The 27975-nt window shown below is 35.8% G+C and overlaps 1 protein-coding gene across 1 annotated transcript; it reads right to left on the minus strand.

The window, feature by feature from the left end:
* Nucleotides 1–797: 797 nt before the first annotated feature.
* Nucleotides 798–6026, minus strand: LOC143202554 (transcription factor Sox-14). The gene is made up of 5 exons (XM_076414157.1): nt 5898–6026; nt 5682–5839; nt 3068–3268; nt 2884–3005; nt 798–1069 (listed from the first exon to the last, which is right to left on the minus strand). Exons 1-5 carry the CDS (start codon nt 5945–5947, stop codon nt 854–856), a joined length of 747 nt encoding a protein of 248 aa, XP_076270272.1. The 5' UTR covers nt 5948–6026; the 3' UTR covers nt 798–853.
* Nucleotides 6027–27975: the final 21949 nt, after the last annotated feature.

Genomic DNA, 27975 nt, shown 5'->3' on the forward strand with positions numbered 1-27975 from the left:
GGGATATGAAGTGCTTGATTTCTGGAGTGTCAGTTTTCCTATGAATTTGATTATTTCTGACAAACCATGGAGCGTCTAATATTCCACTGAGGAGCTTATTTTGGAAAACTTGAGGCCGTTTCACCTGGTTGGGTGTAACAAACTTGAATTAGATATTAAATACGTAGAGGAGTACGGACCAAATTAACATCTTGTAAAATAAGCATTTGATGGAGATGAGAAGTTTGCTAAAAGGGCAGATCAGAAAAGATAGCAAGTTTGCTTTCTGATTGATTGTCGAAGTGTAGACATAGATACGTGACGTTATCCAGCCATCGAATTTTTGCGGTATCGATCTTAAGTTGCGAAACGCGCAGTGCGTAAGGCTTCTTATGATGGCGTGGGTTTTCAGTGGGTTGATTTGTAACCTCCAGAATTTGAACAACTTGACCGCATGATCGAGCTGCTTCTGTAAACTTTCATGAATTTTAGCTTCGAACCCGGCAGCTGTGAAGAAAGCATTGTCGTCAGCGTAAAACGCGACGCCAAAAAAATCAATTCCAATCTAATTCTAATTAAAATCTAATTCAGTGAAACTACGAGTAATAATAAGTGCACATTAGAAACAGTGACATAGGTGTTAAACAGAAAGTGTCTATTGTAGAATAAGTACTTTATAATTTTAAAACTGTAGCAAATCTAGATAAAAACAAATAGCTTATTACACTTAATTTATTAGATTTCTACAATAATTAATAAAAAAACTATGTTGTCCTATAAATACAAAAAAAACAAAATTTTAATATTTTATTTCCTTTATTGAAAAACTTATTAAAATCATTCTCTCACATACGCTGCTGTACAGAATCCGAGATCAGATCTGTGGAAAATACAACGGCAAATTATTATTCGAAGCCAGGTCGTGGTAGGCGTAGAAAGAGGCAGCTTTGAAGAAGGCGCTGTGATGAATACTGCCAGGCAACGAGTGACAGGGCGGCAAAGGGGAGCTCATTGGGGTATAATCGCCGAGATTATTATTATCCGCTTCCTTGTAGTGCAGCGGCGCGAAAGCCTTGTCGTAATCCTGTCCCTAAATAATTAGTTATTAGAATAAAGTACGAGAATCGTAATAAAACGGCGAAATATCAATTGTTCCATTGGAAACAGAAGCGACACGACTCACTAAGACTTTTAGCTCACTTTTAAGTTTATTAAAATTATTCGAAAAAACGTTTTTTATGACAAATAATTCGTAATTCAATGATTTCCTCTTTGTTTTTATAACAGGTTAATTTAAAAGTCCCCGGCCTACCAGAGTAAAACATTCTTTTGCTAAAGTTAGTTTTTTTATTCAACACGATTCCCTTCAAGGGTAATATAATAATTATAGCGACCCTTCAACTTTTCTATACCATTTTTGTAGTACGATTTGTGCTTTGCGTCAAAATGGACCTCAATTTCGGCAACCACCTCTTTATTCGACGAAAATTTCTTCCCAGCGAGCTTTCAACCTTCATCCTTTAAACGGTCCAATAACGCTATGTTGACTTTGAATGACTGCCGATTGGGCTTCGGAGTGAAAAGATGGAGCCATGTTTTGTGTTATTATGCTTGATCATCTTTAAATACTGCTCCCAATCATCAACTCGTCGTTGTTTTTGGTCGAAAGTGAGTTCGCGCGGCACCCACTTTGCACAGAGATTTCTAATACACATATTTTCGTGAATGATATGATGTACACGTTCAGTTGATATCCTTAGAGTGTCTGCTATTTCATTCAGTTTTAATTTACGGCCATTCAAAATAACTTTGTGGATTTTTTTTTTGTGTTGTTTTCGTCGGTAACAACCTTTTTTGGGCGTTCACTGAGTTTACCGTCTTCGGTGCTCATTTCATCACATATAAACTTAGCATACCTATGCTTGGTGGTTGATTTTCCTGGGCAGTGTCCGGAAAGTCGGCATCAAGCCAAGTTTTTGCTTCAACTGTACTTTTTTCCTTGAAAAAGCAATATTTTATCAACACGCGAAATTCCTCTTTATCTATTTTTTTTCACAGTAACAAAAGTTGCTTCATTCAAAATACTATAATTCACAAACTAATGATCCGACAGCTATCAAATTTATACAGACATCGTTTGATTAACCCTCAAACTAAAATACGTATGGATTTAATTGTAGTAGCGCCATCTATGTGTCAGGCCGGGAAAATTTTAATTGACCTGTTAATTTTAGATATTTCTTAAATGATAATTTTTATTTTAATATAACATTATAGAGTAAATAAAGACTTAACTTTATTGATGACATTGGAGATTGTCACGTAGCCAGCGTTCACTAACCAGATGGCGCTATGAGCGCATTTTCGAGATCTTTTATTTAAACTGTCATAACGAAGAGCCGCGAAAGCATTTGATTAGTACTTTTAAATTGCTGTTACCTAGTTACACTCCTATTAATATCGCATATTTCCTCTTTAGGACGTCAATTTCTATATTCATAATTTATAGAAAAGTATGTTTTATGTTTAGCATCGAAAGAAACAAAATCAGGTGTACTGCAATACAGTACGTTGGTTCTTGTTAATTAATGTCACTATGGCTTTGTTTACTAATGATACAATATTTGCTATTGGAGACCATCGCATAGAAGAAATGTTCGACACGCACGTAATAATATAAATAAGTCGAATCAGATATGGAGAATAAGACTTGACGAGTGGAAATAATTGCATTTTGAACTCAACTTCATCTAAACTGTTCATATTTTGCCACTTGTAACAATGTTAAATATCTTTGACTCTCGACAAAAAACTTGGAAGAAGCATATCAAAAAGACTCGAAGCGAACTCGTACAAAATTGAGAGGTTTTTTGGTATCCAATAATTAAGTTATATTTTGCTTACCATTTTCTGTGTCTGTACATTCACGTTTTCGTTGTGATTATAGGCTAAAGGTACCGAATAATGTGAAGCCAAATCTGCAGCGTATTTTTTATGATCTGTCAAGTTAAATAAAGGAATTTTATCTGGAAATATTGAAGAAAATCATACCGTGGATTATTTAAAAAAAACCAAAGCTACTCATTACCACATGGTCCATAAAAAGTTCGGTTTATAGCCAGTTGTAGTGGGTCATATATACCATCCATGACAGTTTTGTTTTTTTTAACAACACTATCGTTCAGTTCTCGGTTTTTCCTTCTCGGTTTGTACTTGTAATTGGGATAATCGATCATGTGTTGACTTCGTAAGCGTTTGGCTTCATCGATGAAAGGCATCTTCTCCATTTCTGCAAATGTTCTTATACAGATAAAAAATAATGCATTACCACTAACTACGTAATTTGGCGTAACTTCCCAAAATTTACATATTAAAGCATATAGCATACCTTCAAATATAATGGTGCAGGTAGACCTAAGAATAGAACATATTTACAGAGCCTAACAATTCAATTGAAAAGTCTCCGGCCTGACACAGAGATGGCGTGGTTTTTTTAGTTAGCCCCAACCCAATCAAAAAATGCGTGTATAAATTTGACAGCTGTCGGATTATTACTTTGCGAAGTATAGCATTTTGAGTGAAACAATTTTTGTTATTGTGAAAAAAAAATGAATAAAAATGAAAAATTATTGCTCTTTGAAGGGAAAAAATACAGTTAAAACAAAGACTTCACTTGGTGGCCAGTTTCCGGACGCTGCTGCTGGAAAATCAACCATCAAGGATTGGTATGATTTGAAGTCGGTGAACGCAGTGAACGCCAAAAAGAGGTTGTTACCGACGAAAGCATTTAAAAAATCCACAAAATGATTTTGAATGACCGTAAATTAAAGTTGAATGAAATAGCAGACACTCTAAAGATATCAACTGAACGTGTACATCATATCATTCACGAATATTTATTTTTGCGTCGGTATGTGACAATGGAACAAACATGGCTCCATCACTTCACTCTGAAGTCCAATCGATAGTCATGCGAGTGGACTGCACGCGATGAACCCGCTCCAAAGCGTGGGAATACGCAACAGTCGCTTGGCAAGTTTATGACGTCTGTATTTTGGGATGCACATGGAATAATTTTCATTGACTACCTTGAAAAAAGAAGGACTATCATCAATGACTATTACATAGCGTTATTGGACCGTTTGAAGGACGAAAGAGCCGAAAAACGGCCGCAATTGAAGAAAAAGTGCCTTTTCACCAAAACAATGCACCGTGTCACAAGCTAGTGAAAACGATGGCAAACATCCATGAATTGGGCTTCAAATTGCTTCCTCATCCAACGCTTTCTCCAAATCTGGTCCTCAGAGACTATTTCCTGTTCTCGGAAATCAAAAGAATCCTCGCTAAGAAAGAATTTTCGTCGAATAAAGAGAACTATTTTGAAGCAAAGGACAAATCGTACTACAAAAATGGTGTCGAAAAGTTGGAGGGTCGTTATAATCAGTGTATCACCCTTGAAAGGAATTATGTTGAATAAAAAAAAATAATTTCGCCAAAAAATGTGTTTTACTAGGGTAGGCCGGGGACTTTTCAATTGACCTGTTATGTAATGGTCTTTCATGGAAAATATGACGAGAAAACAACATATGTTGCATCATTTGCAAGGACAGAAAGTCGGAAAAATAATGAATGGCTCTTTTAGCTTGTAGTAATGCAAATGGTTAATACAAATTAATAATAAGGGCCATTTTAAATACATGACAGAAAGGAACACGACATGTACTAGTACTTTCAATATATATTTTAAGTGCAAAATTGTATAAAAAATAAAAATGATATTAATACATAAATGGGGTAATGAAAATATGTAGATAAAGTGAAACTAATTAAATAATTTCCTTAAATGATGCATATGGGACTACATGACAATTTATTCTTTAAACCTATTTTCTATTATATTAGTTATTTACTTTACAGGTTTAATTTTGGGAAGTCAATAGTCCATTTAATGATTATAATTACATTACCTTAATATAATCTCTATATTGTAAAAAACAAAGGGCCTACTTGGATTCGTTATTGTTTTAATTAATAAACAAATATGTATCACCTCATTTGATATCCTATATTTATGGCTATAAATTATATATATCCATATATATATATATATATATATATATATATATATATATATATATATATATATATATATATATATATATATATATATATAATAGTAAAGTAAATAAATAAAATGTAAATATTATTAGTATTAATAATATAATATGTAGGTAAGTAAGTAAAGTCAGTTCTGAAAATAATCACACTGATGATAATATTGTTATAATGTTCAGTGATGTAGTAATTGAAACTTATTAAGACTTTGTTGATTATTAAAATTTAACGCAAATTAGATTTAATTAAACGCCACTTAAAAAATGTTAGTGAATGTTATTTCTTAATATAGTTTGCATATATTTTAATTAATCAATTATACTTTTAATCTTTGAATAATCTTGTAAAAATTGAAAATATTGTCAAAATAAGTTTTAGTAATATTTACGTATCATTTTTGAGTTATTTCATTTAGTCTATTATGAGATAAATAAGGATAATATTAAAAGCTGATGTCGAATTTCGACTACAGGGCAAGTACAAGTTTGAGTGAAACGTCAATCACTTTACAGTTGTTTTGACATTAGTAGAATAATATTAGGGCTTGCATTTGACATAATTATGGAAGAAAATAAACTAAAATCTACCTGATAATAATTTCCATTCGGCCCCGAGCAGTTTCGATATCTCCGAGTTATGAAGTCTGGGATAGTCGCTAGAAATGTGCTTCCTTCTTATCCTCGACCAGACCATGAAGGCGTTCATGGGCCTCTTTATGTGGTCGTTCCGACTGTATGGCTCCTCACTGAAAAAACTCGATATACAGAAACGTCATAAATCAAATCGTGTCGTTCGTAACGTACAGGGCTGATGGACAAGTTACAGGTGCAGCGATACCATCCGGCGCAGACATTGTGAGGGCGATGGGCTGTTGATAAAGACTGGTCCGGAATAATATGGAACCGATAATGGGTAACGCTCCACAAACATTGTATTGTGATCGATGTACAATGGTCTATTGTCGCGGATTAAAAGGGAAAAATCTATTTATCCGCAATTAAAATAATTACCTATATACAGTTTGCTTTTATTCAGCGACGTAAATGGTTTTGCGCCCATTTATTGTACGAATCATGGGATGGGTAACACTGCAGGTCAGTTCATTTATGAAACTCCGGAATCAATAAGAGTTTTTTTAAAAGAATATAACAGGTCAATTGAGAAGTCCCCGGCTTACCATAGTAAAACACATTTATTGACAATTTTTTTTATTCAACATAATTCCCTTCAAGTGATACACTGATTATAGCGACCCTCCAACTTTTCGATACTATTTTGTAGTACTATTTGTCCATTGCTTCAAAATAGGCCTCAGTTTCGGCGATCACCTCTTCAGTCGACGAAAATTTCCTCCCAGCGAGCATTCTTTTGAGATCTGAGAACAGGAAATGGTCACTGGGGGCCAGATCTGGAGAATGCGGTGGATGAGGAAGCAATACGAAGACCAATTCATGGATTTTTGCCATCGTTTTCACTGACTTGTGACACGGTGCATTGTCTTGGTGAAGCAACACTTTCTTCTTTTTCAAATGCAACCCTTTTTCGGCGATTTCGTCCTTCAAACGGTCCAATAACGCTATATAATAGTCGCCGTTGATGGTCCTTCAAGGTAGTTAATGAAAATTATTCCATGCGCTTCCCAAAATACAGACACCATAACCTTGCCAGCCGACTGTTGTGTTTTGCCCCGCTTTGGAGCGGGTTCATCTTGTGCAGTCCACTCGGATGACTGTCGATTCAACTTCGGAGTGAAATGATGATGTTTGTGAAATGATGATCCATTGTCACATATCGACTAAAAACCTCGGGTTTATTACGTTTAATCATCTTCAAACACTGCTACGAATCATCAACTCGTCGTTGTTTTTGGTTAAAAGTGTGCTCACGCGGAACCCACTTTGCACAGGGCTTTCTCAGACATTCATTCAAAATCATTTTGTGGATTTTTTAAATGTTTAATGTCATGCTTGTTTTGTTTTTAAATGTTAATTACTAAACAGTTCATAGTTAATTTCAGTCGAAAGTTCCCAACGCTAAATATATATATATATATATATATATATATATATATATATATATATATATATATATATATATATATATATATATATATATAATACTAATCTTTTTCACTTCCTTATTTGCCCTTAGCACAGTGTTGTAATGTCCCAATTTTGTATATTCAAATATGCATTTTTTGTTGTAGATGTCTGTTGTAAGTCTAAAAGCTGTCTCCATTTCTTTGACAACGAATCATATTAGCGATCCTTTTCAGAGTTTGTGAGTTTCTTGAATAATTTAGCTGAAATATTTGAAATGAGAAACACTTTCAATTTTTTGCGTATTTAAGTGTCTGTTATCTGAGAATTATTCTAAAATTAATACTTGTTCTGGACAAGAGCTGCCTGGTCTGAAACCGGCTTGATATTCACCAATTTTGTATTCAAGTTGTTGTATGTCGGCCCAGGAGACATGGTGGGATAATTTTGTAGGTAACTGGCAAAGGGAGATTCCTCTCTGATTATTTATACCAGTTCAGTTTTCTTTTTTATGTTGTTGATGGATTAAGGCAGTTTTCCAGTCATCAGGAACCTTTTCAGTTTGCCAAATGTTTTACTTGATCAATTTGATTTCCCTAACAATTCCTGGACCGGCTAACTTCAGGCGTTCTGCAAGAATTATATCTTCACCAGCCAATATTTCCTTCATTCTCGTAGAAATCTTTCTGTATGCTTTGAACTATTATGAAGTTTCTTGAAATACGAGGGTGGTTCAAATATGATGGAAATAAACGCTGTAGATGGCGCGCACGTATGTTTTGAAGGTCGTAGCTTGAGTATGTGATATCTGGGTCCCTTACGAACCGTGTGTCATAGTCTTCGTCGGGAGCGCATGTTTCACGCGTGTGCTACTACCAAGAATGAACGTCAAGTGGCGACCGCCGTAGCGCAACGTATTGTCATTCGTTTTTTAGTGTGGGAAGTTAAAAAACGGAAATTTATGTGGGTTTGCGAAAAGAGTTCAGTAGTGGAGGGGGCGGTTCTTTAACGCGAATCTTAATTACAGATGAGACATGGGTACACTATTACACTGAGTGGAGAAAGAAGGAGGAAGGAGCGCCAGTCAAAGCAAAGACAACCAGGTCCGCGAGTAAGGTTCTGCGTACGGTATTCTGGGACCGGCGTGACGTGATGTACGTAGATTTCCTGTGCACCCAACATACCATTAATGCTGCATACTACTCTAACCTTCTGAAAACACACGTGAAACCTGCTTATCGCTCGAAACGAAGGAGCATTCCAGAACGAAGTGCGATTCTTCTCCAAGATAACGTGCAACCTAATATGGCGCGTCTCACGTTCGATACAATATTGGAATTAGGGTGAGAGGTACTGGTATACCTCCCCTACAGAACGGATTTATTACCCTGCGACTAACACATATTTGGACCACTGAAAGAAGTCCTCGGAGGTCAAAGATTCAGCACCGACGACGAGGTAGAGGAGTTCGCGCGGACATGGCTCTCCGAGTTGCCCAAGGAATTCTTCGATATCGACATCAAAAAACATCCGAAAATATGGACAAAATGCGTAACTAGTGAGGGGAAATACCTATAAGAACTGTAAATTTTTGTAAATTTTTTCAGTAGTAAATAAACTTGTCAGAGTATTTGTCTCCATCCTATTTAAACCACCCTCGAATGTAAAAAATATATAAAACTATTTACAAAACATTGAATTCCCTTCTATTTTTCATTCCCATTATCCGAACATTTTCCGTTTTTCAATCAACAAAAATTCTCTCGTCACCCTATCCGCGAGACCTGCCGCCCCCCCGTCGCCCTAACCTATTTCCATTTGCGTTCGTAGTTTTTACTGCGCGTCCGCAGACGGCACTGCCTCCATTAGACCGACTACAATGGGGCTCTCATCGGGATTAGCGGCAGGTTAGTCTCCGGAGACGGCATCCCTTCGTCTCTTATTAACGGAATGCAATCGGGATTGCAGGTTTTTGTCCGCCGAGCGGGGGTTTCCGCGCCTCCCCCCCGGCCGCCCCCGTGCCGCCCGACGCCGTCGTCGTGCGTCTGCACGTCTATAGTGTCATTGGGTTTTTATTACTCGATATACTGGCCGATTTTAATCAAGTCCGATGCTAACCGAATTTTCGCTACGTCTGAAATGAGGGTCCTGTTAAATTTGAAGCTTTGCTCTAGGAAAGTAGTCGCTCCAACTATATCTACTCATAACTGTACAATTCAACATTCACTTTTATTCTGTGTTTATTTTCTGCTACTTTATTTGGTAGTAGTATAATTATTAATATCAACTATAATTCTTTTCCAATTTTGTTATTTATTCACACTGTATATTATTACTGGTGTTATTGGGACTTTGTGTACTCTTATTTTGTGCTTCGTACTTCTCTTTTGTTCAATCAAGTTTCTATCATTATTTTTATTTTTTACTCTCATTTATCCGCAGATAACAAGTTGCTGGTATATAAGCAAATTCTAAAACCAATACGGCGAAAAATAATATAAATAAAATGCACATTTTCAGAATATCGTTGGAGAACCTAGATACTATAGAATGAATACTTATACCGATACCTTTGTATACTACTTGTAACTGGGGATATCAAATTCTTTTCTCAAGTTAATTGTAATAATCTCTGGATCTGGATAATGCGGTGGATCAGGAAGCAATACGAAGCCCAATTCATGGATTTTTGCCATCGTTTTCACTGACCTGTGACACGGTGCATTGTCTTGGTGAAACAGCACTTTCTTTTTCTTTAAATGCCGTCGTTTTTCGGCGATTTCGAAATTTTCGCGATTTTCGATTAGGTAGCTAATGAAAATTATTTCCCGCGCATTAGATGCGCCTCCCAAAATAAAGAAGCCATAACTTTGTCAGCCGAGTGTTGTGTTTTGCCACGCTTTGGAGCGGCTTCATCGTGTTCAGTCCACTCGGATGACTGTTGATTGGACTTTGGAGTGAAATGATGGAGCCATGTTTCATCCATTGTCACATATCGACACAAAAACTCGGGTTTGTTACGCTTGTTCATCTTCAAACACTGCTCGGAATCATCAACTCGTTATTGTTTTTGGTTAAAAATGAGCTCGCGTGGCATTCACTTTGCACGGAGCTTTCTTATACCCAAATATTCGTGAATTATATAATGTACACGTTCAGTTGATATCTTTAGACAGTCTGCAATTTCATTCAATTTTAATTTACGGTCATTTTACCACGTTTAAACTTGGAATACCGACTCTTGATGGATCATTTTCCTGGGGCAGTGTCCGGAAACTCGGCACCAAGCCAAGTTTTTGCTTAAACTGTATTTTTTACCTTCAAAAAACAACATTTCAACAACACGCGAAATTCCTTTGTATCCATTTTTTTACAATAATAAAAATTGCTTTACTCAAAATGTTATAATTCACAAACTAATGATCCGACAGCTGTCAAATTTATACACGCATCTTTTGAGGGTTAGGGCTAACTAAAGAACATATAGGATTTAATTCTAGTAGCGCCATCTATGTCTCAGGCCGGGGACTTTTCAATTGACCTGTTATATTATTAAAATAAACCATTCTTACTAAGCGATGTCCCACCTTTTTAAATCAAGTAGAGGATTTGGTTTCCCATAATAATGCAGTGTCTCTATATTTCAAGGTTTTCAATATTTCGGTTGCAACTTGAAGATACTTTATATTATTTTCAAGAAGACACCAAATCTAATACATCAATTGAAAAATAAGTGACTGGACGATAAAACAACTCCAAAATTCAATCATCGGCCGTATTAGTTAAGATATTAGCGTTTGATGGAAGAGGTCGTTAAAATCCACAATCTGCAACAGCAAACAAACCGTTAAACTTTTATGTTGTCTGCTTGGATTAATGGTCAAACACAAAATTTACGAGTTTGTTTTTGGGGGATAAAAATATTGGAGAAATTAACTGAAGTTGTCCTAATAAGTCTGGTCAAAGCGAATCAATCGAATTTACTGTAATAGTTGGATGTTAATAAACGTATATTGTGTACATGAATATAGTTTTATTCTTTTGAAATATGTACGTAATATTTCGGATGAAAATTCTCCGGTTCAATTGACAACATTCCAATTTTTTAAATTAATTTGAACTTGAACTTGATGAACATGTATACTTTTCATTTTTTGCGCCAACGTTATGAAGAGATCAGAAACACCATGAAGATGTTTGCTATATTTGTTAAAAAAACAGAGTAATATAAATATTCTGGCGTGGTTTCGAAGATTTCCATGTGCAAGACAACTGACAACATAATATAAATCAACGACATAGAATATCAATAGAATATCACCATATGTCAAAATTTAAAAATAACAAGAACAGAGAAGATATTGATTCTTGTTATGTTGGACGTAGTCAAGTCATTAATGAGGTTTGTCCATCAAGAATAGTAGCAAAAACATAATATATTTTAGTAATGATTTAAATTTTATTTTATAGGTGAGGTGTAGCTAGAATTCATTGAGAGTGAAAATCGAAGAATGTGAAATTCGGAGAATCAGAGAAGAAGAAATTAAACAGCATTTTGCTAATATGTAAGAACAGTGTATATTGATGTTATGAAAGAATTAAATTTGCCAACGAGAGTAGACCTGGATCAAATAAACAATATATAAAACTATCAACGACAGCCTAATGATCTAATGACAAACAAGGAAAAGAGAAGGCATTTTTATATAAGAGTATAGGTAAATAAATTATTGTATTTTTACAAAAAAAAATAATGATGACCATCATCGATTCGTCTTAGGCTTGTAAATATACAATATATTAATCGAAAGCACGAGGTAGTCAATTCAATAATGGGGTTTGTAGATCAAGTATAATAGCAAACATTGCAGTAGCCATCATAGTACACTGCTTTCATATATAGTGGTGGCTTTTTCATTTGGTTTTAACTATATTGGCTGAGCTTGATCTAAATGAATTTGCTCTTTTTTATGGTTATGTTTATTTATATGGTTCTTGAAATTTCTTGTTAATTGTTCACATTTGTAAATTAATTTAAATATGGTGTAAATTATTTAAATAGGAAGGCATATAGAAACTATTTTTATTTTTTTATGTCATTCAATATCTTTTAAATAAAATGTGTTATAAAAATATTTCAATGTTTATTTCCCTTCTTGTATACAGTTTCAACATTAAAGTAATTATTTATCAAATTTGTGCATGTTTATTTATAAAAAATAATTTATATATAAAAGAGGAGTAACTAAATGAAGCTGTATATATAAATTGAGCCCAGTAAGCGCATGCGCCAAATCCGGATATATTTGTTGATTAATGTATCCTGAGTTATTGAAAACCCAGTCCGAACTCAAAAATAATTGGTAGAAGCCTTAAATGTGGCCCAACTAATTGTGTGAAGAGGAAATGTCCTATTAGAGCAGCACTTCGCCAATATCAAAGAAGTTAGAAAATGTCTCGATGAATGGTTTTGCCCAAAGGACAAACAGTTCTCTTGGGATGGCATCCATAAATAAATTGCCTGAAGGATGGGCAAGATGTACAGAATCAAATGGTCAATACTTTGAATGAATACATTTTTCCATTTTTTTCGGAAATCATGTTTATTTTTCGAAACACCTGGCAGAGAAAATAATGGTAGAGAAGGACTATACCAAAGATTTTGAGACGAAGACAAGAACAGAGTCAGATCAACCTTCAACCTTATTTATTCCTAATTTATACCGTTTAATTCAATGGATTTATTGAATATTTCGAAAACTAGAATCGATATAAACCGGCTTGCCGATTTAGATTCAGATTTAGTTTCCGAAATTAACTATATTTATTATAAAAGAGACACCCATCACATCAGTACACCCTAGAGAAACAAATGAAGCCGTTTTGGTTCTTCGAACTAATAAAATTGGGCTCGAAAGCGCCGCGGAGATATCGTAGCGGTGGAACGCGAGCAACGACGAGGTTGACGGCAGTTCACTTGATTTACGAATTTACAAATTTATTCGCGGGCTCCACGCAGAGCCAATTAATTAGAACAAGGAGTCCGTCGGGATCACGCGACTTTATTTATGGCGAGTGCGGGTACCTAATGGACGAAACGGGATGTCCCCGATGACTGAAGAATGATAATGACTAATTGTTCTTGGTTAGCGATTGTTCTTAACTGTCCTAGACTGTTTTAAGAATTTTTCGAAATTAAAAAGCGTCGCCTTCACCATATATACAACGAATTCTTCTAGGGTATTTGTTCTGAGATATATTGTAGAGCCATCCAGATACCATAGAAATAATTATCGGGTCTTTAAGCTAATTTTAAAGGATTTGAAGCAGATGGGGTTACTCTATATTAACTCGCATTGGGTATATTTGTAACCAATTTCATGTTGAAGCATCGTTGGAGCATGAACAAAACCATTTTTTAATTTTGTTTTGTTCAAAAATAATCAATGGGGATCGCTATCAACTACGGTTGATGCCTTTGAGTCGAACATTGCGCGAAAAACATCTGGAATACGAGCAAAGACAAAATAATGGTGTAGCACCTCAATTCTTAAAAAGATATAAAAAATAGATCGATTCGTGGGTAGTATCAAAAGATACATCGTTTATTAGGGGTCTAATCCATAAATTGCTTGAACGGTGGGAACAAGTAGCGGCCATCGATCAACAATACTTTGTACAATATATTGTACCAAATTTTTGCAACTAAGCTTCAAAAATCTATTAAAACTAATTTATAGGGTTGATACATCGAGACCCTCGGACTCCAACTAGCAGAGATTACATAAATCGCAACAAGAAACGAAGCAAGAAGACAGTAAATTAAATAGGACGCAGACTCGAGAGAACCATAGCAAAATTTGTATTACTTCTCAAATAAATAGGAATTATATTAAAAGGAAATTCTAATTGAAAAAAAAACTAATTAATTTAATCACCGTGCAAGTATAAACACCATTCACATCGGAAGTTCATTTAATGTGAGCCCATTCTTTTGAGATCTGAGGACAGGAAATAGTCGTTGGGGGCTAGATCTGGAGAATACCGTGGATGAGGAAACAACTCGAAGCACAATTAATGGATTTGTAATCACTGACTTATAATACAATACTTTCTTTTTCTTCAAATGCGGCCGTTTTTAGGCGATTTCGCCCTTCAAACGGTCTAGTAACGCTTTGTAATAGTCTCTGTTGATGGTCCTTCCTTTTTCAAGGTAGTCAATGAAAATTATTACATGCGCATCCTAAAATACAGACGCCATAACCTTGCCAGCCGATGTTGTGTTTTCCCATGCTTTGGAGCGGGTTCATCGTGTGCAGTCCAGTCGAATGACTATCCATTGGACTTCGGAGTGAAATGATAGAGCCATGTTTCATCCATTGTCACATATCGACGAAACACTCGGGTTTATTACGCTTGATCATCTTCAAACACTGCTCCGAATCATCAACTCGTCGTTGTTTTTGGTCAAAACTGAGGACGCGCAGCACCCACTTTGCACAGAACTTTCTCGTACCAAAATATTCGTGAATTATATGATGTACACGTTCAGTTGATATCTTTAGAGTATCCGCTATTTCATTCAATTTCAATTTACAGTCATTCATAATCATTTTGTGGATTTTTTTAAGGATTTCGTCGGTAGCAACCTCTTTTGGGCGTCCACTGCGTTCACCGTCTTCGGTGCTCATTTCGCCACTTCTAAACTTAGCATACCAATTATTGATGGTTGATTTTCCTGGGACAGTGTCCGGAAACTCGACACCAAGTTTTTGCTTCAACTTTTCGCTTCAAAAAGCAATATTTTATCAACATGATTAGAAACTAATGATCCTACAGCTGCCAAATTTATACACGCATCTTTTGAGGGTTAAGGCTAACTTAAAAATACATGGGTTAAATTCTAGTAGCGCCATCTATGTGTCAGGCCGGGGACTTTTCAATTGACCTGTTATTACATAACGTGTGCATGATACTACAGGTAGCTGTAGTAATTCTAAGTTATTCGGCAGCGACTACTAATAATACTAATTGATAAATAAAAAACTTTCCAGATTAGACATTTTTTTGTAGTTTTCCGAAATTAAAAATTATAAAAGCGCCTTCGCCATATCTTCATCGAACACCCCTCCGATTGCGCCGATTCACCTCCGCGAATTCGTTCGATTTAAGGGTTAAGTCTTCGATTAAACTGGGCGTGCGAGGCGAGCGGTGGCGGAGGGAGAGCGGGGAACGGAGGCGTCAAATATCGAATGAAACGGGGGCTTCGAGAGCTGACACCCCTACGTTTCCCGATCGGGTTCCTATTCAAATGTTATTTTGCATGTGTTTGTTTCCTTCAGATCGTTTTGCCGCACTTTGCTGTACAGATGGTTTTAATTAACGGGCCCGAGATAGGGAAAACGACTGAATAAGGGCCGCGGTGCGGAGGGGGAGGGGTGGTTCGAGACCGGTAGGCGGGGGCGTTTGTTGACGGAGTCATGAAACACTGAGTGTTAGAATAAAAAAATAATTAATTGGTTTCGGCATCTCATTCTGCTATATACGCATACAAGTTATAAAATGTGAAGGTTTAGATAACAAAATCTATTAATTTTCTTTAAAAAAATTATATTATTCGACAAAAAAACACAGGCGACTGGTAGAACGGCTTTACGAAAGAAACACTGAGGGTAAAAAACAGGTAAAAATCATCCAGACGTCTATTTTAAGATATCTCACTCGTAACACCAATCAAAACAGACGGAACCCTTCAGATCACAGTGCAACCCGTAGTCAGTGCAATACTAGCCATATACTATAACATCTACCACCTAAAGAAAAGGCCACAGAGATGGAGGTGGTCGTTGGCCCGTCTGGAAACCTTATAGTTCTAATAAAATTATGTTTGTTTATAGCCTGTATCTTCTCCCGTCAGTTTGCCTTCGAAGATCTTCGAAATGGGACTGTTTCTCGCACTAAGGGTGTTTTTCAAAGATTGAATGTTTCTTACTTCGAATAGTTATAGGGATATTTAAACACCTTCAACCCACTTTTTGGGACGTTACAGCTTCAGCTACGATAATTTCGAATGCTTCGAGTAACTGCGGAATGATTGCCTGTCCAATGTCAACCTGACTTCTTTTCCTGATAATTAATTTAGTTCCGGTTGATAGACTAATTTTTAGACAGAAGAACAGCTTTTTGATCTCTCTGAAATCCTAGCGACTGCGCCAGTTATAGTATGGTTATAAATAAAATTAAAAACAAAAAAAAAACATTTATTTTAAAATCTGAGGGTGTTCATCTATTAGAAACAGACGCTCTGGTCCCACTCGTTCACCATTTAGGTAGTTCTCAAACAGATAGCTCTATACATGTAGATACTTATAATATTTTAAATCTGCAGACCACAAAACTAGGAAGAGACCCCGAAAACAAGATTGGTGAAAGATCGCTTGATATTTGTGTTGCATATCATACCATTAGAATCACAAATATATTCCTTGATCATAAGAAATTCCATCACTGTGAAGGGAAAGTAAAATATAGAAATGAACACTCAATCATCGACTATATATTGGTAGAAAAAATAATCACGGGAGACACTGTGGTCACAACAACGTCTGAGTGTGACGTGCAAATAGGAAATGATCACCATTATTAGTTATGTAGCTGTAGGTAGTTAAGGCTAGACATAGATGGATACACAGTTTAAAACCTAGAAATTTGACAGAGCTATGAAATAATACCGACGAAAAATAACTCAACAACGTTTTTTACAAGTTTTTAAAAACTTACAGAAGAAGGAAATCGTGTGATTTAGGACAAATAAAATATAAGAAAGTAGACACAGATAACTGAAGATGAAAAAATAATAGAGAGATGGAAGGAATATTTTCAGGAATTGCTTCGTCAGCAGGCATCAATTTACAACAAAATATACCGACCAACCACAAAGGAAAGTGAGAGCAAGACAGGGCTATATATATAGGGTATAAAACTATGGAAAAATAGAAATGATAACTGATAGGTCAGAATATCTACAGAAAAGCAGATGGAATACGACACTACGAGAATATAGAATGATAACGAATAAAAGCAAAACGAAAGTCATGTTAGAGAGAGAGACAATCAGAAGTAATAAAAATCCAAATTAAGGACATAAAAAAGAACAAGTAAACTCATTTAAATATAAGATGGATTTGGGAAAACAACATGAATTTGTACTTCGTTTAACATATGAAAAATAGAATCAAAAACACTTTCGTGTTTTAATTTTAACTTCTGCTTCTTGATGGGAAAAATACCGTTCAAGTGAAGCAACGGCTTGAAAACTGTTGTAAGGACTCCACCCCATCAGAAACAACAATCATTTGCTGACTTTAAACGGGGTCGTAGAGAAACCAATGGCGCAGAATGCAGTGGTAACACCAGAAAACATCAAAAAATCCACAAAATCGTTTTGAATTATCGAAAGTGAAGTTGCGTGAGTTAACTAACATCGTAAAGATATCAAAAGCACGTGTTGGTTTTATATTACATGACCATTTGACTATGATAAAGTTCTGTTCAAAGTGAGTTCCGCGTTTGCTGACTGCTGACCAAAAAAAAGAACCTGTTGATGATTCTGAGCAGTGTTTGGCCATGTTTAAACGTAACAAACCGAAAATTTTGCTTCTACATGTGGCAATGGATGAAACATGGATCTATCATTTCACTCCAGAATCAAAACGATCGTCATCTGAGTGCAACTGATGATAGGCCTATTTTCAGACAAAGATAAATCCTTCTATAAAAGCGGTATAAAATCTTAGAGCAACGCTGGAATGATTGTGTTCGCATTTTCATCAATAGATATCGTTGACCAAAACACATGCAAGCCTCTAATATGATATAGAAAGGTGACACGTTATATTTTAGCACTGATTTTTAAACAAATTCTCTATATTAAAATGACATTAGCATCCGTACTTTAGTAAAATAAATACGGTTTTATAAAAACATTCAACAAATGCCGGACTATCACCGGGACATATTTACCGAAACAGTCATAATAAAACGGCCATGCGACTATATATTTCAATTTTACACCTACCAAAGCAATTGTTTACCGCGTCCTATTCCTGTTCATTGTGGCAGATAGATGGCGCAGTCGGACAAGTATATCGACAGTATCTATGATATGTTCGACTATTGTCTACGTTTGGTGGTGTCTGGACCAGAACAATGGATAGAGGGAAATAGTTTTCAGATTAACCGTTTATATGCAGTTGTGTGCGCGATATATACTAATGGTAATAAACATTAATTCTTTATTTAATAATATATATATATATATATATATATATATATATATATATATATATATATATATATATATATATATTATATTTATATATTTGACACTCTTGCCTAGAACATTCACAAATTTTAAACAATCACAAACATCAATTTACGACCATGCCCCAGCAGGATTCGAACCCGCGGCTATCGCAACAGTAGGAGGACCGTCCCATCGCCTTTACCACTGCGCTACTAATAATGTTTAGAACATAATATTTAGGCTTGAATATAAACTGACGTCTTGCTTGAAAGGAGCACATTCTTGCTAAATGTAACTTAAACGACATAAACTAAACCAAATTTAATGATTTATCAGGCACAGTGAAGTTCTACTTAGATAACAAAATATTAATTGTTGAATGTGTCTGATTGACTTCACTCAATCCGAAGGTGTTATATATACAATTTATATATTTACAATGAATTATTACTAAATGTTATGTCTAACAAAACCTAATAAATTGTTATTTCAACGATTAGTCAAATCCTTAACACCATTTTTTTTATCATTTTGCCATCAGAGACCCAATATCCCATTCTGAAATATCCTTGTCTCATATAAATACAAAAACCGGAATAATAGGCCATCCTTGAATTTGTTAAATGCTTTTAAAAACTGTATTCCTTTCAAAGTGATGTCTGGAAGTTCCATTAGACCTCTTCGTAGGTTATACTTACAACATCTAATTTTATATTACCCAACGGTGTATGGAGGGATATCCTACATCCCTAAAAGAGCTATATATTTTTAAGTTTTCTGTGGATGCTTTCCAGATTAATAGTTTTCTCTGAAATAATTTTATTAAATTATGTTTGTGGTGAAAAAAAGACTCACTGCTTTTATACGTTTCATATATTTGAGTTATGGTAGAGCTAATATCAAGCTGACCTTGATTCGTCAGCAGTTTCATATGAGATAGGTTTCCTTTTAATTTTCTGAGATATTTTAGTGACCGTACCCATACTAACATTCAGTGCAGCTGCAACACGCTAAAAATATTTTAAGTAAAAACTGCACCAGCTTGCTATCAAGAGGTCACTGATTAGGGACGTGATCTGTTATGCCTGACTTCGACATTTTCAATCGGACTAATAACAAGCACCCATTTGAAATTTACGAAAACAAGCGTTAAAACAACGTTTACTGGTTTATAACCTATAGATATTACAACTAAAATTTTGGAGAATCTTGCAGACGTTTGGCAAACGGAAGACTTTCGTAGGCTGAATCGGTTAATTGTTTGAACCTATTAGAGAGAATTTAAAAAAATGAGAAGGAAAATATTGGCCGATTCTAAGACCAATTTTCAAATTACAATTCAACAGACAATACATTAAAGACCTAGGTGATGTGAGTCCGCTCTTATTTTGAATAGACGATAGTGGTAGTGTGAAAATATAGATGTAAAAAAACTGACAAAAGGTTATCAAAAGGTAAAACACACCTAAAATAATGGATAAAACATTAACAACCCTTCAACAACTTTTCTAAAGGCGAATATCTATATATCACGTGATGTTGGGTTACAAGTTAATAAGTTATAAGTTACATACACATTAATGACTTTATTCTGATTATTTCTCAAGCCGCATACGAACGTAAAAAAGTATGTTCAGCCATACTCTTAGATGTAACACAAGCCTTCGAAAAGGTTTGGCATGAAGGTTTTGTTCATAAACTACAGAAAATATTACCAAAACCACATACTGAATTACTAAAACCGTACATTACAGCCAGAATGTTGAGAGTTAAACAAGAAGGGGCTTACTCTACAATAAAAGAAGCTAAAGCAGGTGTACCACAAGGAAGTGTACTGGGGCAAATGCTTTATCTGCAACACTTGTGATATGCCACAAATGGAGAATATTACGATAGCTACATGCGCTGATGATACTGAGATTATAGCCATCGGAGACAATAATGAAGAAGCCACACGAAAATTCCAATAGGCAAGTGACAATATAAATAATTGGACACAAGCTTGGAAAATACAAATTAACGAAAGTAAATCTGTGCATATGCAGGTCACCTACAATCAGCAAGCACCAATAACATTAAATAATACTATAATTCCATATAGCAACAGCGCTAAATATCTGAGAATCAATCTTGATGCAAAACTTCGCTGGAAGGAACATATATAGAAGAAAAGAAAGGAACTGGAATTGAAACTACAGGAAAATGTATTGGCTAATTGGAAGAAAATCACAATTACCAGTACATAATTAATTGCTATTATATAAGCAAATACTGAAACCTATATGGACATACGGAGCTAAATAATGGGAATGTTCTACAAAGAGTGACATAAACAAAATACAAATTTCTCAGAACAAAATCCTGAGAGGTATTGTGGCCGTACCCAATTACTGCAGAACTGACTATCTACATCGAGGCCTTCAAATATGCACAGTCAGCTAAGAGATCAAGAGAATTGCAAGGGGGTATGAGGAAGGACTCCAGTCTCATGAGAATATTGAAGTATTGCCACTTTTGGATACCACCAGAGCAGGACACAGACTCAAAAAAATCAAGCCATCTGATCTTGTGTAGTGTTGTGTAGTGAGTCCTTCTAGTTATATATCTAGATTTATGCTATCATAAAGACAAACTGTAGGTAGTAACAATGTAATAATTAAATAGTAATAATATAAAATGTCTCAAGCCAAATCTGTTCAAGATAAATTACGCTATTTTATTCCTTTTTCAACGTCGTAACGCATGACGTACGAGGAGCTGTCCCGTTCTGACGCAGCACATTGAATATCCTCGCCGCGTAACACCAAATTATCCCGAACCACAAATCGCAATGGCGTCCCTTTCCATTTTTTCCGCCGCGGCAATGGCGTCACCACAACGGGATCCCATTTTCCGTTGACGTTTCAATATCCATTTCGCCCGATTCGGTTTTGGCGTGGCCACAAAGGCCTCGAACCTAAGAAAATTCATTACCCGCCGCCGTCGCCATTATTTATTATACGCCGCGAGATCCGAGAGGTCCGACTCGCTCGCGCGAACTCGCTCCACCATCCATAATTTCTCCGTCGGGCCGGGGGTATGATGAATTTCGCCGACGGATAATGCGATCCTATCCGCTCTGAAAGGTGGAAATAAATTGATTTCAGCCGCCGTTGTGACATATTAATGCACATATTAAGATCCTCCGACGAATGCCGGATCGAGATTGAAATACGGAAACTCATTACTTATAGTGCGAGACGTGGATGATCCACGGGACGCGGTAACGGAAGGGAGGTAATAATGACGTCGTGATGAATTGGTCCCGGTTCGTGTGCGGTAGCATCAACAACGATCTCCGTTTTATCGGTTTAAACAAGTTCAAAGCAGACAAGTTTGATGCTTAATATGGTAATGGTGTAAAACTTAGGAGTTCTGGTTTTACTCTGATTTTCTTTAACGGAAAAAAAATAGAAAATCCGTGAGAGTAAATAGAGGGAGTTTTTTTCAATTATATTAGATGCTTGCATGTATTCTGATCAGCAATAACAGGTCAATTGAAAAGTGTCTAGCCTGACACATAGATAGCACTACTAGAATTAAATCCATATGATTTTCAGTTAGCCCTAACCCTCTAAACATGCGTGTATAATTTTGACACCTATCGGATCACTAGTTTGTGAATTATAGCATTTTGAGTGAAACAACATTTGTTATTGTGAAAAAAATTGATAAAAAGGAATTTCGTGTGTTGATAAAATATTGCTTTTTGAAGGGAAAAATACAGTAGAATCAAAAACTTGGCTTGCCGCCGAGTTTCTGAACACAACCCCAGGAAAATCAATCATCAAGGATTGCTATTCTTGAAAATATAAGTTAAGACGTAGTTAAATGAGCACTGAAGACGGTGAACACAGTAGACGCCCAAAAGAGGTTGTTACCGATGAAAAAATGTCAAAAATCCACAAAATGCATGATGCAGTACATCATATGACGCAGTACAACATATCATTCACGAATATTTGAGTATGAGAAAGCTCGGTGAACAGTGGGTGCCGCGCGAGCTCACTTTTCGACAGACGAGTTGATGATTCGAAGCAGTGTTTGAAGATGATCAAGCGTAACAAACCCGAGTTTTTGCATCGATATATAACTATGGATGAAACATCTCTCAGATCTCAAAAGAATGCTCGCTGGGAAGAAATTTTCGTTGAATGAATACGTGATCGCCAAAACTGGGACCTATTTTGAAGCAAAGGACAAATCGTACTACACAAATGGTATCGAAATGTTGGAGGCTCGCTATAATCAGTGTATCACCCTTGAACGGAATTATGTTGAATAAAAAAAACTAATTTTGCCAAAAAAATGTGTTTTACTATTGTAGGTCAGGGACTTTTCAATTGACCTATTAATATGGGGCATCGATGATGGCTCGCAATGCTTTATTCCGGAATCTGTGAAGGATAGCTATGTTTTATTTGCTAGTGGTACCCTACAGTTCCATACCATAGGTCCAAGTGGGTCCATAGGTCCAATCTGCTTCTATAGAACACCGAACAATTCTAGAACTATTGTTTTATTAATCCTTTAAAAGTTTAACAATCTGCCCGTGGGCAATAAGTATTTTTTATGATTTCCATTAATATAATTAACAATATAATATAACTATACTGACCTGTAGACGATCGCTTCAGTAAATGATTTGTTGTACAAAATTATAATCTAAATCTTATTCTAGAGATTATTATAACTTATTCTAAAAGTTATATCACACTCTACGTGTTTATTAATCAGTTCATATGGTAGTATGCGTTTGAGCCTACACACTTCACTGTCATCGCGCACATTTAACAGTTTGGCGAGTGCATTGGGATGTACCAACAGTCAGAGTACTTTGCACTAACATTTTCAATCACACTCGTTATGGGTTTTAGGTAGATACCGCACTGAATTAGTTTGTTGGAGACGTAATATGGGACATCGACAATAGCTCGCAACGCTTTATTCTGAAACCTCTGAAGGATAGCTATATTTGATTTGTTAGTGGTACTCCACAGTTCAATACCATAGATCTAAATAGGCCTAATAATTGATTTATACAGCAAAATCTTGATATCTAAGGGTAATTTTGATTTACGCCCTGTCGGCTAACACATTCGGTTTAGTTTAAGCTCAAGCTGTTACGTTTTGTCACTATATATTTTTTACATGTTAAGCGTCGATCAAATTGCATTCCCATATATTTAAAAATGTCTGCTTTCGGGAATTGTTGAAGTTTTCTTGCAGAATTGACACATCTTTGAAAGCAATTGTTATGGCTTTTATTATTTAAAATATGCTCTCTGAAAATATGCTGAACGCACAGGGTCTACAGTTACGAATACTAGCTAAATTGTGTGTATATAGTAGAATATAAAATACGTGTAGTAGATAGGTTAAATTAAATAAGGTTTTTGATTATTTTTATTTAGATATTAGAACGATTATTTTGTACATACTTTATAAATGTTTTTTTTTGTGTTAAAAATCTAAGTTTGATCGTTTTTTAATTTTCAGTGAGTTCCTTATTTATTTTTTGAAGTCAAAGAAGTTCAATTCTTTTGTTAAAAATATTTTATCCAGTCTCCAGTCCATTTGTGGATCTTATTGACCACTACTTGTACTTTTTATATAGCCTTAGACAGAGATACATCTTTTTCCATGACAAATGTGTCGCCGGCGAATGTTCCAAGTGCTGTTTCTTTTGTTGTTGGGATATCAGCAGTATAGAACAGATATAGGAGTGATCCTAAGACACTACCCTGTGAAACTCCAGCCGCAATAAGTTTAAGTGTTGAGAATTCATGCTAGACTGTAATGTTTTTTTGAAAAGATATGATTCCTGCAGTCGACAGTAATTCTACGGTAGATATTTGCTTGTTTTGTAGATTAATCCCAATGCCATAACCAGTCAAGAGCTTATGAGAGGGCCAGGAATATTGCGAGGCAGTATTTCTTTTCTTCGGGTGCCTTTTCATCAACCGCTGTTACTCTGTGCACTTGGTCGATTGTCGAGTGTTGATTACGAAATCCAAACTGGAAATCTGGGTTTTGCTAAATTATTTGCTAAGCACCTCTTCCCACAAAAAACACCAATACTAAAACCGCGTCCTCCCACATTCTACCACTACACGAACGAAGAGTTTAGTTTTACTGGCATCAACGTCAACCGTCCATATCTCGGCATCAGACGAGGACACGTCCCCACGACAAAACGAGCTCGCACAAAAAGTAAACTCGATTTTCGATTCAATCAGTTGCAAAATATACAAAAGCTCCCGGCCCGGTCTTGATTAGACGGACATACTTACAGAGGGAGGGGGCGGGCGCGGCGGCGGCGGCGAGGGAGGTCGGGGGGAGGCGGCGGCAACCGAACGTAGACCCATTGTCATCGAACAGATTCGAAATTTTAATCAAGAGGGCACCTCTTCGGCCTGATGCGCGGAATTAAACGTCACCGACATAGGACGTCGGTTTGCAGAGACGCGGGGGGCGGGGAGGGGTCCGTTCGACGCGACGCTATGCGTCCCGTCGTCGAGGGCGTCGTAGTTTTTTTCCTTTATTTCGGGTCCGAACCCGTCCGACAGGTTGACAGGTAAAATTCGGCCGCATTGTCCCGCGGGGAATTGCAATTGGCGTGTTTTTTCGGTTCTTTTAAGTCCGACGTTGTGGATGCAACCTATGTGGATATCCGCCGGATACTTTGTCAGCGGTCTGGATTGAGAGTTCAATTAAAATACGCGATTTTCGACAAGGCAATAGTCTTTTTCTATTGGAGGGCGCCCGATGGAATTTTGTTGGAAATAGAACTGTAATTATATTTTCCCCTCTTTCGGTTTCATATACTGACGGCCACAAAATAGAGTACATATATCTCTTTGCCTACCATATGGGAAACTCAGATTGTCAGTAACATGCTGCCCATATTAATATAATAAAAATAAAATCCAAATGGCATTTCAGGTTATATACTATAGCCCATAAAGTGTAATAGTATTGTCACATCTTATGAAAAGTCTACATCAATGCTGGAAAAACTAGATAAGCTAGATTATTTTATCTGAAAGTTGCTTTAAATTTACTCCTGTAATAAAGCGAAATCCAGGATATTTCATAGAGTTCAAATTTTCATTTATTTCTATTGCATTTTCTTTTGAAGAGGTAAGTTTCAATCATCCTTCATGGTAAGATGCTGAATAAGCAAATTAAAACCACTAACAGAACATTGGAAAATTCATCAAAAATAAAGGACAGGACGACCCAGCCTCTTGACAATGCAGATATGAATAAAAGACTCAAAAGAGACAAACTTTTGTAAGATAGTATTTTAAAAACTTGAAATTTATTTTGGATGAATTGAATATTAGAAAACACAAACCAAGTCCAAAAGTACAAAATTCATCCAGAGATTAAATTCTGAATACGTTTTTAATAAAAAGATCTACTCTACTAAATACCAACGAGTTGTATCAGTGACTATAGTGCTCAAAGCTTGAAATTAATATTCAAACTGAACAAAACTTTCATGAACATTCATGTTGCCAATTATAACAGAACCTGCAGAACAAGTCGAATCTTACAGTCCTATTTCGCTACTACCTGCAATATCAAAGCTATTTGAGAAACTAATATTTAAAGGTATCAAAAATTTTGTAATAATACCAGATTTCCAGTTTGGTTTTCGTAATCACCATTCAACAATCGATCGAGTGCACAGAGTAACTGCGGCTATTAAAAGAGCGTTTGAGGAACATAAATACCGCCCTGCAATATTTCTGAATATCTCACAAGCTTTTGATCGGGTTTGGCATTTGGGATTAATCTATAAGATGAACAAATTGTTACCGCGTAACTATTGTCACTCAATTGCTGGAGTCATATCTTCTCCGAAGAAAATTTAGAGTATCGCACGAAATGTCGTTCTCGATATTTAAAACTATTTCGGCTAGAGTTCCACAAGGTAGTGTATTAGGACCTCTCCTGTATCTGCTCCACACTGCTGACATTCCAACAACAAAAGAAACTATGGCAAAAGTTATATTTCTGCCTAGGGCAGTAGAAAAAATGCAAATGGCAGTAAACAAAACCTACAAATGGACGAAAGATTGGAAAATCCAATTTAATAGCTCAAATTCTGGCCACGTTAATTTTGCATTGCGGCGAAATAACAAAAACTTAATTATATCACATCATGTCCGATTCTTCAAGCAGAATCGGCTAAATACCTTGGAATCCATCTTGACGGTAGATTAAATTGGAAACATCACGTTAGACAAAAAGCAAAACACATTAGAACCAAAATAAAACAACTATACTGGTTAGTCGGAAGATACTCTCAACTTGATCTAAAATCAAAGAGGTTGGTCTATAATACAATTATAAAGCCAATTTGGACTTATGGACTTAACACTGTCAAAACAAGGTTCTTCGATTGATTACCAATGCCTATCGCTACGTAACCAACGAATAACTGCACGATGATCTGGAAATCAAATGGAATTGCGAAGTTATCCAAGATTTCGCCTTGAAACACGAAAGAAGATTACTAAATCATAGCAACGTGGAAGTAATACAACTACTGGACAGCGCGCAGGATGTTAAGAGATTGAAACGAATAAAACCATATAAACTTATATAAAGTATATACCTTTAGTGTAAACTGTAGCTATAAGTTATTATAATTTAATAATTGAGGAATACTTATTGATGTATTTTCTCGCACTCGTCTAGCTTGTGAATTAATCCAAGTACATAGGAAAAGTAGTAATAAATTAATTGTAAATTAAGATTGTACCAAGCGTATGTAATAAAGATGTTATATAAAAAATATATAAAAGCTACATTTGAACGGAGAATTGGAAGGGAAACAATCCCTATAGAAGTTCTACACTCAAACATGTTTTACCCTACCAATTAATTTTTAATAATACTAGTTACAATGTAAACACAAATTCATAATTACTAAATAAGGATACAATAAAGAGACATTTTAATTTTTAAGCGCTATTACTTTCTTTAACTAACGTTGAAAATCGAACATAAGAAAGAATATCCAATATTTAATTGGTATCAGAAAATAATATAACATAAAAACGACTTTTAAGTAATAATTTCTTATGTAAACAAACACCAATCTTCGCAGCTGATATATCTATGCGCAATATACCATATTTTAGCACTCCGAATTATTTTTTTGATTTCTTATCATCCGGAATTTGGTAACATTCACTACACTGAACCACAACAGCATCCCCATCATTAGTTAGTCTTAAACCACATTTCCTGCACACTGTCTTTGGTGTCGGTTCATTTCTAGTGCTGTAAATTACTTCATTATCCGGTGGAGTAGTCGGGTCTTCAGGAAATGGTATACAGTTTTTCTGTTTTTCTTCCGCTTGATCTTTGCGTGGACAAAACTCTTTGCCCGATGGCTGCTGCGAACTGCATACCGTTGACTCAGATTCAGTTTTATTTTCTGGAGGTTCCGGTATGGTGCTATTCTCCAAGCAGGTGCAG

Source organism: Rhynchophorus ferrugineus, unplaced genomic scaffold (genome assembly GCF_030347505.1).
Source record: "Rhynchophorus ferrugineus isolate W39M unplaced genomic scaffold, kcgeb_rfMv2 rfM9, whole genome shotgun sequence".
Lineage (NCBI taxonomy): Eukaryota > Metazoa > Arthropoda > Insecta > Coleoptera > Curculionidae > Rhynchophorus > Rhynchophorus ferrugineus.

What these genes read in the sequence shown, in the direction of transcription:
- LOC143202554 (XM_076414157.1), bottom strand. Translation starts at nt 5,947, where the DNA reads ATGTCTGCGCCGGATGGTATCGCTGCACCTGTAACTTGTCCATCAGCC. An exon ending in CGAATGGAAATTATTATCAG is followed by an intron (nt 3,269 to 5,681) that starts GTAGATTTTAGT and finishes GAACATTTGCAG; the next exon opens with AAATGGAGAAGATGCCTTTC. An exon ending in AACTTTTTATGGACCATGTG is followed by an intron (nt 3,006 to 3,067) that starts GTAATGAGTAGC and finishes CAATATTTCCAG; the next exon opens with ATAAAATTCCTTTATTTAAC.